At 32.5% G+C, this 15,860-nt stretch overlaps 1 protein-coding gene across 1 annotated transcript; it reads right to left on the bottom strand.

Annotated features, from left to right (window-relative positions):
* Window positions 1–8,754: 8,754 nt before the first annotated feature.
* LOC146938982 (pleckstrin homology domain-containing protein 1-like) lies at window positions 8,755–9,292 on the bottom strand. The gene has a single exon (XM_085752813.1). It carries the CDS (start codon window positions 9,250–9,252, stop codon window positions 8,806–8,808), a length of 447 nt encoding a protein of 148 aa, XP_085608939.1. The 5' UTR covers window positions 9,253–9,292; the 3' UTR covers window positions 8,755–8,805.
* Between the last annotated feature and the right edge of the window lie 6,568 nt (window positions 9,293–15,860).

Genomic DNA, 15,860 nt, shown 5'->3' with positions numbered 1-15,860 from the left:
ATTTTATTCCATTATTAAATTATCTCTTGTATAAGGTGAGAATATTAGGTTCTCATCATACTCCCCCTCTTCAAGAGAATTCGACCTCGAATTTGTAGATTGATTACCTCCGTGGTCAAAAATAACTCTATAGAATTCATCACATGGAATTTCCACTTTAGAAAACTCCTCATTTTGATTGATAGAATTTGTTGGATTTTCTCCCCCTTATGATTTGTGGACATGATCATCTTTCCAAAGCACATAATTTCCTTCCACTTGTTGGGAAAATTTTTCTTCATTCTCTTTGTTTCCTTCATGACATAAAGAAATGTTAGGCAATTGAATAATATTAGAAGAAGAATCCCAAAATTTGAAAACACAAACCAACTTAGAAGAATGTACTAATGTAATAGTAGGCCAAAACTTCCCAACATTTTTCTCTTCCTTTTCCTTCTCATTCTCCTTTTCTTCTCCTTTTTCCTCTACTTCTTTTTCACCACTTTCTTTTGTTTCTTTTCTTTTCTTTTCACATTCTTCCTCATGAGTTTCCTTTACAACAAGACCCTCTTTTTCTTCAACATTTATTTTAGGCTTTATATAATGATTTTGGACTTGAAGGAGATTCTCCTCTAGTATTTTGGAGATATCAGCCATTCCTCTATCAATTATTTCCATCATTTTCTCTATCCTTTTTCTTTGTAACTCTCTAAGAGCAGACGTAGGACTTGATCTTCTCTTGATATCCTCAAGCCTTTTTTCTCTTCATACTTTATCAAAATATTGGATTGAAGCTTGAATTTCTTGAGACATTTTTTTTATTTGTTTAATACTTCAAAAAGAAACTGAGATGAAGAAATTTTAAGGATAGTATGGAAATGAAAAAGATTTCAAAATTGAAAAATAAAAATCAAAGGATACATAGCACCTGATTTGAACCTAAGCTTTGTTACCAAATGATGAGAGTCACGGAGCAGTCAGAAGCAACTATGAATATTTTGGTGGAAAAGACTCAAAAATGAAGAAATGGAATGGAGACAGGGGCGCCACACTCTTTCTAATCCAAGAAAGATTGATAAGCCGGTGGATGTGAGGATCGCCACAAGAAAAGAATTTCTTGATAAGATCAAGGATGATTCAATCCAGAACCACAAGAGACAAAGCTCTCAATACACATAAGTGTAAATTTCTACAAAATTCAACTTATCTTACATATCATTTTCGTGCTCTATTTATATGAGCTTATTACATGATGATTTTGACTCTAAAACTCTTAGAAAATGAAAGGAAATGCAGCCACTAATTGCAATAATGTTTTGGTGGCCGATTAATGCAAATTAAAGGTTACAAAATGACTTTAAGGTGGGGGGTGGCTGCAACAATGCATGGAGATGTTATACATTCATTTGCTTCTTTAATCATCATGGCTGAATAGTTTAGAGACGTTACACTTTTATAATTCAGCTCCATCTAACCTCCATTGTGCTTCTTTAATGTGTTGTTTCTTCTCTTACATCAGCCCATTCATCAAAATCATGTCATCCAATTCATGCTCATTTTACACCAAGAAATATTCCGAATTTGCTCTTGAGTCCAACAGACAAAATGTAGAGAATATTATAAGTTTTCCAACGCATTAAAGATCACCTCAATTGGACATTCAGAACTCTAGATATAAGAAAAACAAGATAGCTATATAATTGCCTACGAAAATAACACTTGGAACCAAAATTAACTTGGTTAATTTTATTCAATTATTAAATTACCTCTTGTATAAGGTGAGAATATTAGGTTCTCATCAATTGTTTATATAACATATATTTTTATTTTATTTTTATGGGTACTGAAGAGAGCCAGAGGCCCATATTTAACATATATTTGTGTAAAAAAAAACATATATTTTATTGGTATCATTATTTAACATATCAAGGATGTAACCAAAAAAAAAAAAACATATCAAGGACAAAGATCTAATCTGTGTTTTTAATAAATTTCATATGAGCAGTAAGCAGTAATCATGTACTAGTTTTATCTTTGGTCAAAGTAAAGCATCAAGCATGTAGCTTTTTCTTTTTGACTGATAAGCATATAAATATTCTATATTATGTAGTTTTTCTATATATTTTATATACTCTGATGTTGATCAAATAAAAAAACATGTTAGTTTTTTTTTTCAGGGAAAAAAAAATGTATTAGTTATATACTACTAGTTTATGTTTTTCCTTAAAATAGTGTAGTTTTCCTATTTGTACAAAATGAGTTTATGTTTTTTCATGGCTAAAACATTTTTGGTCTCTTATTTTGTTTTGGTTCCTGACTTTTAAGCATCAAACCTTTGTTTTCCAAGGTTGTAGTGACCCTCTAAACCAAGAAGTATTTGTTACTATGAAGTCCCCTTTGTCAATTGGGACAGAAATTTATTAATTAACAAGTGATAATGAATAATTATTTCAAGATAAATGGTAACAAGTATTCTTAAACATTATTTGTCCAAAAAAATATTCTTAAGCACTACAATAAGGAATCAAAATTACTCTATTTGATAATGTTAGAACAACAACTAGTAACAGAAGATTAGCAAGAAACGAAAAAATAGAAGTCAATGAACACACGATCTTTGTTAGCTCAGTTTGGTCAATAGTGTCTACATCTATGACTATAGAACATTTATAGTTCCGTTTGTATCACTGTGACGAATTTAGGGTTTCAGTATTACAAACAATATACAGTACTACTACAATTCTATTACTAACTACAAATGTTAAAATAGAAGTCAATGAACACACGATCTTTGTTAACTCAGTTTGGTCAACAGTGTCTACCTCTGTGACTATAGAACATTTATAGTTCCGTTTGTATTACCGTAACGAATTAAGGTTTCAGTGTTACAAACAATATACAGTATTACAAATAACAGATAATCTATACTTTATCAGATAAATAATTTGATGTGGGAAGGAGCATTCCTTTAATTTGCAGGGATAAGATATTTTTACACAAAACAAAATGTTACTAACAAGTAAAATGATTATAGCCGAAAAAAGAAATGCTAAGACCAACTGTTCTGAGTCAGGCTCAATTCAGATATAGGATTCTGCGTCAATTTAAAAAAGTTGCCAATTAGTGAAACATACTAACATAGTGACATAGTTTACATCTCTCATTGGGTGTGCTTCATCTCTGCCCCCACCCACCTTGGTACATATTTATGATTTTCTCTTTCAATATTGTTTACATCATTATAAACCGCATATGATGATGAGATATATTATTCTTGCATGCTGCTTGGTGCTTGCTAGAGGATTTATTTTAGAATTTTTTATTTTTTATTTTTTAAAAAATCGATTGATTGAAGTGTGTTTGATATTATGGTGGATTAGATAAAATCATTATTGCATCGTAATTTAATTGAATGCATGTTTGGTATTACAATGAATTTTCCAAATTCATTGTTAACCACCGTGGTACCAAAATCATTAAACATGTTCTTGTTATTTTCTCTTCAACTTCAATTTATTTTGGATCAATAAGATAGCGATAACTGGGAAAAGGAACTAATTGTATGAATCATAAAGAATGGAAGGAAGAAAAAAAAAAGTAGTTCCTGTTATTTTATTCTCCAATTACAAGAAATAAAGAAAATGGGTTTGAAGAAAACACATGAAGAGTAACATTGAAGAAACTAGAAAGTAAGAATTAGACCTTGCAACTAACTAGTACGTTGTAGGTGCAGGTTATGGTGGGAAGGGTTCTTAAATTTCCCATGATGGGAAAAGCTGAATTAACAGGTTATAGTCGGTACAATCAGTTTTCACTCCCACAAAAGTAAATATAATTCTATCACCCAGTTATTGTTTTTATTATACTCTTTACACAGATCTTTATTTTATAAATATTTTCAATAAAAATAATCTTATCTTAATGCAGGTGAAATGACAGGGAATTGAACTTTTCCGAATCTACACATACCGCTCTTTATCGAAATGAAGGATTTAGTGAAGAAGAAGATAAAAAGACTTTTTGTCATTTATAATTAATCGTTAAATGAATTGTTTGTTTGAAGAAAAATATTATTTTTTATCAATTATAATTATAATAGCTCAATCTTATTTATCAAAAGCGTCAACGAAATAAAATTGATATTTTTTTATTTTTATCACTGATAATAAATAACATTGATTATTTTTTACAATAATATATAAAAAAATTACTATGATTCTTATAAACAATGAAATGATGTCTTTTCTATAAAATTATATTTTCGAAAATATAAATGTTGACAAATAACTTTTTAGAGGAGTGATAAGGACACTCTCTCTAACACCCACTCTTTTATTGGGTGAAATCAAGGTGGATATCACACATTAAAAATGAATCTCACATAAAGTGACGAGACTCACATGAGTTTCACCCAATAAGGAGAATGAATGTTTGCTTTTTTTCAGTTTTTTATTCCATAAAAATAATCGTTAATTTATAAATTTAAGAAACAAAGTATCGGTACACCTCGATTTACAAATGTACTGTAGAAGTTCTTTTAAGGCAAAGTAACTCAAGTGATTGCATTTTTTACATGCGTAATAAAAAGTATTTATATATATGTTGTAACACATAGGTCGAATATTTGCTAAAACTCAATCATAGATTTCTAATTCCTTGGCCCCTTTAAAAAAGATTTCTAATACCCTGATGTTAAAAATATTTATACACATGTGACATAAATATTTTTTAATTAGACAGGCCCCGAAAAAGAAAAAAAGAAGAAAGAGATAGTCCATTAGGGATTATATTTGATTAACATATACTCTTATTGGACAAAAATGGAGGGGCACATTCATAAATGTATAAACTAACAAGGCAATTGGTACAAAAGGTACCCAATCTCACATCTAGGCCATCCAATATTTTATGAATATATCAATGGTATATTTGATGTTTTCCCATCAAGGGAAAATTAAGAAGCCTTCCCATCATAAATGTCACCTACGTTGTATAGTTAAGTTATAGATAATTCAACTAATTAATCTATTTGTTGACATATGATACAATGTAAGAAAATGTTATTTGTTGTTGTATTGTAGAGATCTACAAGATGTCTTCAAAACTGTTTTTGTGGATTGGTGGTGATTATTATTGTGAAATTTCCATATTTAAAGAAATGCAACTTTCATTTCATAGAATAAATGAATACAACTGTTCATTTCTATTATTATTAATGAAAATGGTGATTATTATTGTGAAATTTCCGAGGATAAGGGGTAGAATATATCAGAAGAAACAAACAAGTTTTTAATTGATATTTCAGGATAAGGGACAGAATATATCAGAATTCAGAAGAAACCAAATTCCCTATCATAAGAAACAAGGCATGCCAACTCAATTATCACTCATAATTGTTTCAACCCAAACCCTCAATGCAAAGCAATGATAGCATGTATATCTTTGTTAACATCAAATTCCCAGCATGTTTTTATTAAAACAAATAATTATGTTGTTAAAAACTATGCCAACTTGACAACACAATTATTTACCACTGTCAAATAAAAAACAATGCTGCTTAATTACCATCATTAGTTGTGATAACAAGGATTCCTTCCTCTAAAACAGAGACAGAACTAGCTTAAAGTCTTTTATAATAATAATTAGGAACAAAGCACAACATTCCTCATGCAACCATCTCAATTCATTCCACAAGTGTCCTCAGAACTATCTAATCTCTGTGACTGTTAATAGGGACTCTGAGAGTGTCCTATTAGAGGGGAATGATCATTCACCCACACATGATTTATGAAACTAACTCATATTGATGCATACAACGAACTAAATCAATGAAACAAATTAGAGAAAAATACATGACTAGGACGTTAATCAGGCAAATTTCCATCTGCAATTGAATTAGTACAAATATAAATATGCTTCACTGTGAATTTGATCTCAGGTTGAAAAGCTCAAAACATAAACTACTATTGGCTTATAAAGTGACACTCAAGAGGAAAAATAATTGAATCCTAACATGCTCAGTACCACACACAAAACACATTGGACTCACTTATTTTAGTTTCTCTACTTACATAAGTACTTATGAGACTGTTTAAAAGAACTTAAAGAAACAACTTATGACATATCCACAAGTTATTTTCCAGCTTATTTCTATAAAGCTATAACTTACGAAAACAGTTCATAGCTTATATAAAATACATAAGCCCTTATATCAAGGTATTCTGCTACAAATGCTTAATTAAGTTCCAAACGGTCCTTGGTCTACAAGCAACCCCAAAGTCACTTAGTTCGCACAAAAGGCTAGTTGTGTGAATTTAATACTACTAGATCGATCACTCACTCCCAACCACCACAAATTCAATCAGATCAACCAAATATCCAAACTCCTAATATGATTCACCATGTATTTGATTTCAGTTTTAAAAGTTCAAAACATCAACCCTGATTTTCTCAGTACCAAAACACACAACTAGTAGTATCAAATTCACACAAGTTGTTTCAGTTTTCGGTTGATCTGATTGAATTTGTGTGGTTGGGAGTGAATGAGTGATCTACTGTAGTAGAATAAAATTCACACAACTAGCCTTTTGTGGGAACTAAGTGACTTTGGGGTAGCTTGTAGACTAAGGCCCATTACAAAGTTAATCAAGCAAATATAAATAAGCTTCACTGTGAGTTTGATCTCAGTCTGAAAAGCTCAAAACATCAACATCAACTATCAGCTTATAAAGTGACAGTCAACAAGAAAAATAATTGAATCCTAAAATGCTCAGTACCACACACAAAACACATTGGATTGACTTATTTCAGTTTCTCTACTGACATAGGCACCTATAAGACTGTTTAAAAGAACTTAAAGAAACAACTTATGACATATCCATAAGTTATTTTTCAGCTTATTTCTATAAAGCTATAACTTATAAAAACAGTTTACAGCTTATAAACACATAAGCGCTTAAATTATCAGAACTTATGATACAAATGCTTGATTACGTTCCTAACAGACCTTAATCTACAAGTTACCCCAAAATCACTTAGTTCCCACAAAAGGCTAGTTGTGTGAATTTTATACTACTAGATCACTCACTCCCACCAGAGATTCAATCACATCAATCAAATACCCAAAATCCTAATATGATTCACTGTGTGTTTGGTTTCAGTTTGAAAACTAAAAACATAACTCTTAGCAAATAAAGTGATAATCAAGAAGAAAAATAATTGAATTTGCTCAGTACCACACACAAAACACACCATTCACCCACTGTGTAGTCTAGACGCTACTATCCTAAATCCGCTTAATGCATGTTCGGATTGACAACGAATTTGATAGAATCAGGATGGTACAATGTGATTTTGACAAAAACTACACTTCATAACTCGAACAAAACACAACTAGAGTTATAATCAAGAATGAAAAATATTCAGAATATGCTTAACTGAGTGTTTGAGAAGCTCAAAACATCAACTCTTAGCTTATAAAGTCATAATCAAGAAGGAAAAAATAATTGAACACCACACATAAAACACTTTGTATTGACTTATTATGAGTTTATCTACTTACATAAGCACTTGTGAAAATGTTTAGAAGAGCTTAAGAAATCAGTTTATGAGATGTCAGTGAGTTTTTTTCAGCTTATTTCCGTAAACTCTACAAAATAGCTTATCAATAAATACACATGCTATAATTGCTTAACTAAGTTGTTTAACCAAACAGGCTTTAGTCTACAACCTACCCCAAAATCACTTAATTCCCACAAAAGCTTTATAGTGTGAATTTACTCAATTTAGTACTGCTAGATCACTCACTCTCACCACAGATTCAACCAGATCAACCAAATATCCAAAAACATGCATACCCTATTAACCATATCGATAATTCACTAATCAAACACAGATTTCAGATTGACATAGCACTACCCCAAAATCACATTTGTTTCACAGAAAATGCTACTTGTATGTGAATTTGATACTACTAGATCACCCACCACATATTCAATCAACTCAACCAAATTATATCCAAAACCTTACATACCCAATCAACAAAAGGTAAAAAAGTAACAAAATTTATTGACAAAGCTCAAAACTTTAACTCTTAGCTTAGAAAGAGATAATCAAGAACGAAAAATAGTTGATTGATTACCAGACATAAACACTTTGTATTGACTTATTATGAGCTTATCTTCTAACACAAGCACTTATGAAACTCTTTAGAAGAGCCTAAGGAAACAACTTACGAAATGTCCATAAGCTCTTTTCAGCTTATTTCAATAAACTGAACAAAAACCATAAGCTGTTTTCATAAGTTCTTCCAAACAGTCTCGCAAAACTTATGTTAGTAAGCTCAAATAAGTCAATCCAAACAAAATCTTAATCTACAAGCTATCCCAAAATCACATAGTTCCCACAAAAGGTTGCTTGTGTGAATTTTATACTACTAGATCACTCACTCCCACCCACCACACCACAGATTCAACCAGATCAACCAAATATCCAAAATTCTACATACCAACTTAACTATATTGATAATTCAGTAATCAAAACACTATATTGGTTTCAGTTTGACAAATCACTATCCCAAAAATCACTTTTTTAACACAAAATGTTACTTCTATGTGAATTTTATATTACACACATTCAATCAGATCAACCAAATTATATCCAAAATCCAACATACCCAATTAACAAAAAGCAAAAAAAGTAACAAAATTTATTAATAAAAATGAAAATTAAAACACATAGAAAAACTTATACAACTGAGTTAATTATTAAGATTCAGAATCATATTATACAAAGAGGGTAAACCTCGAAAATTGATGATGATCAAAATCAAGTAGCAGCAGATTGATTATTATAATCAATAACCTCAGAAGCAGAATGAGATCTAGACCCAAGAACAATAGCTCTCCCAATAGAATTAATCCAATCCTCCTTATCCTTATCATTATCAGCAATAAAAAACATCGTCGTCTGCGGCGTCGAAAGCTCGAAAGCCGAAGCTTTATGGAGAACATCTTCAGCACCTTTGACAGTTAAGCAAGTGGAGACGGAGATGACGCCGCGGGGGACGGAGGAAGGGGAAGTAGCGGCGGATGGTTCCTTGAACCAGAAGAGTTTGCCTTGTTTAAGAACGAACCAACGGCGACGCCAGGTTTTGATGTAGTCACCTTGTTTTGTTAACCAACCGGAACGTTCTGGGTTAGACCAGAATTGGATTCCGGTGTAGTCTGATGGGTTTGGTTCTTGGCCTGTTGCTGATCGCCATAGATTCTCCATCTTACTCTCTCTTTCTCTCTCTTGTGTTGTTGTGTGAAGTGAGTTCTTAAATCTTAAGCAACTAACGATAGTTTATGGTATCTCCATATTTTGACAATAAAAAATTCTAATTTTTTTTTAAAGGTTAACTAACGAGACGGTCTAATATTTAACTCAGTTGACACGTAAATGTATTGCTACATGCAGAGGTTGGAGTTCATATCACGCACACCTCATTTGTTCACGTTTAAAAACGTGAATTCTAGTCACTAGACTACTTGATAAAAAAATTAAAATTGTGTGGTCAAATTCTTATAAGCATTTGAAATCATGTAGGTTTCGATCATTCTAATTTTTTTCCTCTAACACGAACGAGCATGGCTTAAGGATGGCACCAAAGGATCCTATTCTGCCATTTTTGCTATTATTTTTGGTGGGTTTGCCGCTACCAAAATCTTATGTGTTTGAACGATGAAAGTTGGTTTATCAATCGTATCACCTCTAACATTCACTGATAGACTTACCAAGTGGAACAATAACTATCACTCCAGCATCATTCTTAATGTTGATGGTAGTTGTCTCGGCTCTCCTATTAGAGCTGGCTATGGTGGAGTCTTAAGAAATAATGCAGGGTTTTATTTATCAGGTTTCTCTGGCCACATCCAACATTCCTCTGAAATTCTTCATGCAGAGTTATTTGCTATCTACAAAGGCATGATGTTGGCCAAAAAGATGGACATCTCAGAGTTAGTTTGTTACTCGGATTCTTTGCATGGTATCAATCTTATTAAAGGTCCCAACATGATGTTCGATGTCTATGATGTTTTGATTCAAGACATCAAAGATCTTATTCAGCAAAGCAATGTCACAATTTGCCACACTCTTCGTGAGGAAAACCAATGTGTAGAGCTTATGGCTAAACTTGGTGTTTCATCAGACATTGAACTCCTTCTCTGTGACTCTCCGCCAACATATCTTTTGAGTCTCCTTAAAATTGATGTGGCCGACACTTTATTTTCTAGAAAGTAGTTTTTGTTCTTTTTGTTTTTCTTTTTCCGTGTTGTTTGTTTTGATTATCCTTGTAACCAAAATTTCATAAAAGTATAAAAAAAAATACTCATTTCAATGCAATTTATTTTTGTTCTGTTAGACCATCTACAACAGAGCATCCTAAATTAGGTGCTTAAATTGAATTCATATGTCCACATCATTCATTTTACCGTAATACTTAATAAGCATCAGTTTTCTCTAACCCAGCACCTTAAAAGAAATTATTAAATAGGTCCCACAAATAATTTTATATCATTACATTTCAACAAAATTTATTTATTTTATTAAGATTTATTAAATGGGACCCATGAAAAATGAACAAAGAGGGGGTGCTTCAATAGCCACCCTTCTCCATAGCCACCTATGTATTATACTCTACAATGGGGGGTGCCTATTTAATGTGGTGCTAAATAGGTGAAGTACCCACCATTGTGGATCATCTTAACTAGTGCTTGAGTCACTAGTTAATATGACCCTTTTGTTTTTAATCCTTACGAAAAAATATCTAATGAAAATTTTACAGGACAAATAACTCTGATGAAAAATTTTACAACATTGAAAAAGTGAGATTTCTTTATAGTAATTAAGAACAAAATTATGAATTTTTATTTAGATCATTTCCTTAATTAGCTTTTTTATTTAAATTATTCTAAAATATAATAAATTTTTTTGGAATTAAAAGGGTAGAAAGCCCCCAAAAAGAAAATTATACGAAGATTAAACGAGACTATAGAAATTCTCGTGTAATGTGTCAAATAGGTTGCTCAAATAGTTATACAAAATCAATTCAATCAAAAACAATAGTACGTATTAATTTATTTGGACTCTCGCGATAGCATTATTTAAGCATTTATGGTGTTTCGAATTTGATTGACTTTTTTACACGAAATTAAATCCTTAACATGTGCTTGATATGCCCCATCCAGTCTTGATCAATTAAATATCTAATCCTTTGAATCAGCCTCCAACGTGCCACACTTCATGATTTGTGAATTATTGATACACTTCACAACAGCATATGAGCTCTGAAAATGCTTCTCTTACACATTCTAGTCATTCCCAAACCTTCTAAAATGCTTCATAATTCCAATATGAATGCATTGGAAGATCCCAAAGGTTTAGCAAATCCATTTTCCATTGCTATCTCTTATGAGGCAAATTCAGCCATGGTTCTGATGAGTTCATTTGATCAACACTTTAGCCTTGCAAATACCAAATAAGTGCACACTCGAAACTAGTCCTGCCTTATAAAAGAAAACTTGTTGCAGAATTATATTTAAAGGACGATAAGGCAGGGTATAATCTAAATCACATATGTTCTTATTTTTCCAAATCCACAAGTTGTAACAAAATGTCAATGTGTTTGCAAGTATTTTTTGTTTGAGGAAAGTCAACAAAATCTGGAACACGGTAATGTTTAAATAGTGTGTGACTTCGAGAGTCTGAACAAGTTAATAGGTAGACTCCTGAACTAAGAGTTGTTTTGGAAAATATCTTTGAATTAGACTTGGATTTTACGATCAAAATTAAGGCTGATGATACTTGAAATATTGTAGGACTTATAAAGTAAATCACTTCTGAATTTAACAAAAAATGAAAGTAAAAAGTAATAAAGTTAAGATAATGTAAACGGGAAAAAGTAAAGTGCTAGAGTTAAAATGACTTGAGAAGTAAAATGCGAGAAAAGTAAATGAAATCAAAGACAACGCTTTGAAAGGTAAAATTTCTAAAAATGTAAAAAAAATTGAATAAATGACAAGAACTGGAAGGAATTTAAAAGATGGTGGAAGTCATGCTTAAAGTTTTGGAAAGCGTGAGTGTGTTTCTTCATATTAGGAGTCGGCTTCAAAAATTAAGCATTCGACTATTTATTTTTCATAAGAACTCTTACTCCATCCGTTTCAAAATATAAGCAAAATTCACCTTTTAGGTTCATTCATTTAATTATGCATGTGGTTCATAATATGGACCACATACATCATTAAGTGAATGAACCTAAAACCACATACATCATTAAATGAATGAACCTAAAAAATGAATTTTGCTTATATTTTGAAACGGAGGGAGTGCTTATAGAGAAAGAAAACTTAGTGACTTCGTCTTTGGTGACAGGACACGGTCGTGGAAATTACTTTCTTGAGATGGTCTCAAGAAATCGTGTGTTATGGATCAACACATTCCTAACATTTCGTTCTTCATTGGTTGGTACTCCGCCAAATTAATGTCTCTGTATAACATGTGCTTGAAAGATCCTCTTCCCAACTAACAGCATTACTAGGAATCACGTTGAAGTCTGATGTGTTATACCTATATCGCTTGCAAGTTATCTCTTATATTGATTTCTCTATTCTTGTCATGTTTTCACGTACTTCTCTTGAAATTTTGACTTTTGTTGATTTACTGTTCGCTTTAACAGGTTGAAATTTTGTCAGTAACAAATGCCCCCAAGAATTAGTTGTTGGCAAATGACCAAAAGTTGCATTTTTTGACAACTCGGACCGTCCAAAGGTTATGTCTCTTATACGAGCTAAAGTTTTCCTCCTCCAGTGTCTCACACGTCACGAGTCTAATTAAGAGTTGCATCTTCTGAATTTTATGCCAAAGTACGGCAATTAGTACATGTACCTAGGGGTGTGCATAATAACCAGATTAAGGCCCAAATCCATAACCATATCCAGACCCATTTAAAATATCCGGATTTTTTGTAAATGGTTACCAACCAACCCATTTTAAACGGGTTGGATATCCAAACCAATTAAAATTCGGATCTGGATTTTAACTATTTTCAGATTAGGCCATTTTCTTTCTCTGTTCCTCTTCCAATTCCCAAATCGTCGACGACCACTTCCTTGCCGCCGTCGGATCGGATCTCGCCGGACTCATCATGATCGCCGGACTCATCATTCGCCGGACCACATACAAGAAAACGCCGCTTCCGCCGACAATCACTGCTGCGTGTTCTGCCAATCTAACTTCGAAAACGGCGATCATGTTTGTAAGCTTCATTGTCGCGACGTCTTCCACCGTCACTGCCTCAACGGTTGGTTCCTTGATGCTGTTCTTCGCTGCTCTCCGACGAGCGTGTGGCTCTCCCTGAACGCCGTAATCAGTGAGAGCTGTTATGCGTCGTCTCATGGTTCCACCGCTTCATCTCATGGTTCACCCTTCTGATGTGTCGTCTCTCAAGTCACACTCACTCCATTTTCCTCATATCCCAATTTTACCCTTTACTTTTTTTTTGTCTATTTTTGCATAGGGTAACAAATAACAATAGGATAAAATTTTTCATTTTAACTTTTTTTTACAGTATTGAGTTTTTTTTAACTAAAATCAGTTTGAATAAAAAAAAATTGGTTTTTATGACAAACCGGTTTTAAACTGGTTCTGAACCATATCCGAACTGGTTGTACTTAAAAACCAGTTTTTAGAGAAGTGGTTTCAGGAACCAAACCAAAACCAATATTTGGTTTTGGTTTTGATTTGGTTTTAACTTTGCACACCCCTACATGTACCCCTTTAGAAATCTCAGGACTAGTTGTTTCATCATTACACACTTTCAAGTGATTCACTATAAAAGGTCAGTTCTCAAAACCCTATGTTCTTTTATGCCTTCATCTATGGAATTTCTTGCTCCAATTTTTTTCAAGTCATCCATGCAACACTCCATTTATGTCTGTTTATAAGACCTCAAAATATCTTCATCAACCAAGCTTTCATACGATGATGTAATTCCCTAGGCATTGATTTGGACCCCATGTATTAACTCATATGACTTATGATCATATAGACTCGGGAAATACTTGGGTGCCATTAATGGCACCGTGCCATTACATCTTGGTCATTGATGGCACCCAAACATTGTGGATGTGTGTGTGTGTGGTGGGGATCTAATGGCATGGTGCCATTAATGGCACCAAAGTGCCACCCTATAGACTCGACCAAGTGCAATGGTCACAAACATTCAACAACCTTAAACACATACTTTTTCAATTTCCAACACTCTACATCATTTTCTCTCTCTTAATTCAACACTCATTCAATTTTTACCTCTCCAATGGTTTTTTCATTCAACACTCTACCCCACCACCTTTTATTTCTTATTCTTATTTAATTTTATATTTTTGTTTTTATAATTACATAAAATTACAATTATCGATTATAATTAAATTTTATTGCTAATAGAAAGATATTAATAAGATGAAGATAGTGAAAAACTTGGTTTTTGTGTCCAAATCAAATGAACCAAGTCTCTATTTATAGAGAGAAAAAAATCATGAATTTTGGTATTTTTTTTTTTGAATTAATTTACAACGAAATAATTGAAGTCCAATTATTAAAATGATAAGAATCCGGGCAACCAATCAAAACGCAGCACGTGTCCCTATCTATCCAGAATTCGTTTTCTCTCTCCGTCCTCTGCACACTCACGCGCCTTGTCGGCGCGTGTGCTGCACACGCCCGGTTTTGGCCAATGTCGCTGCGCCACATGGCATCCCGTGCTGGTTTCAATTGTGTTGAATCCTTTCATCATCTCTCTCATCCATCTCAGCATTCAACACACTTTCAACAAACCATTGGAAAGGGCAATCATGTTGAAACTCACATTAAACAAACCATTGCCTCCTTGGGACCCCACCTTAGCACAAATGGTATTTCTAAAAATCTTAGGCCTCGGTTTCCATGTTTAAAAATGGTTTATAACCTCATTTAAATTAGATATATATGTGCTCATCTTCTTCAACATATATGTTTCTCGTCTTTTTCAATTCTTCAACTCAAATATATGTTCTTCTTTGTCACAACTCGGGAACACGCCCATGATTAACGTTTATCTTATTGAAGTAGGTTGTTGTCTTTTGAGCACCTGGAGATGTCACAACCTATTATTTGCTTGCCAATATTTTGCCAATATTTTGCCAAGGTTGATGATGAAACATGTAGACAACAATTTGAAAACCTCAAGGAAAGTGATGTTGTGTGTGGTAACAAAGTTTTTTCTGGATTATTTTTTCTTGATTTATTTTTTAACTCTTCATGGTTCTGAATGTTGGTTAAAAGAATTTGCATTCTTTTATAGTTTTGTTGTTCGGTGATAGAGGTGAAGAAAGGGAAAGGTGATGAGTTTAGGTTTGAAGGTGATGAGTTTGAGTACGGAGATTGGGGTTTGATCAAGGTGATAAATTAGATATGAAGATTATGAGTTTTAGTTTGAAGATTTAGGTTTAAGTTTTCTATTATGATTTTTAATCTATTAAACATTTACTATATGAATTTTTAAGGAGTTTTTTTAATTTAAAATTAGTTTTTAGTTACAAGAAAATCCAATAGGAATAAAATTAATTGAAAAGGAATTAAAAGGGAAAAAAAATTAATTTTACAAGGTTGAAGTCTTAAATAAATATACACGAGGAAAATCCAGAACTCACCCATATGGAAGAGGGTAATACTTTCATCCCTAATTAAATTGTCAAATTTAATACATGACTGCCCAAAATGTGATTTTAGGGTTATATGGGTAAGATTTCTTCTAACTATGTTACTTGAGTTCCTTTTTGTACTACATGAGTGTTTTTTGTTTA

This window comes from Medicago sativa, chromosome 3 (assembly GCF_051527215.1).
Source record: "Medicago sativa cultivar Bolivia chromosome 3, Bolivia_mono, whole genome shotgun sequence".
Classification (NCBI taxonomy): domain Eukaryota; kingdom Viridiplantae; phylum Streptophyta; class Magnoliopsida; order Fabales; family Fabaceae; genus Medicago; species Medicago sativa.
This window is presented reverse-complemented; position numbering and strand designations above follow the sequence as displayed.

What these genes read in the sequence shown, in the direction of transcription:
- LOC146938982 (XM_085752813.1), bottom strand. Translation starts at nt 9,252, where the DNA reads ATGGAGAATCTATGGCGATCAGCAACAGGCCAAGAACCAAACCCATCA.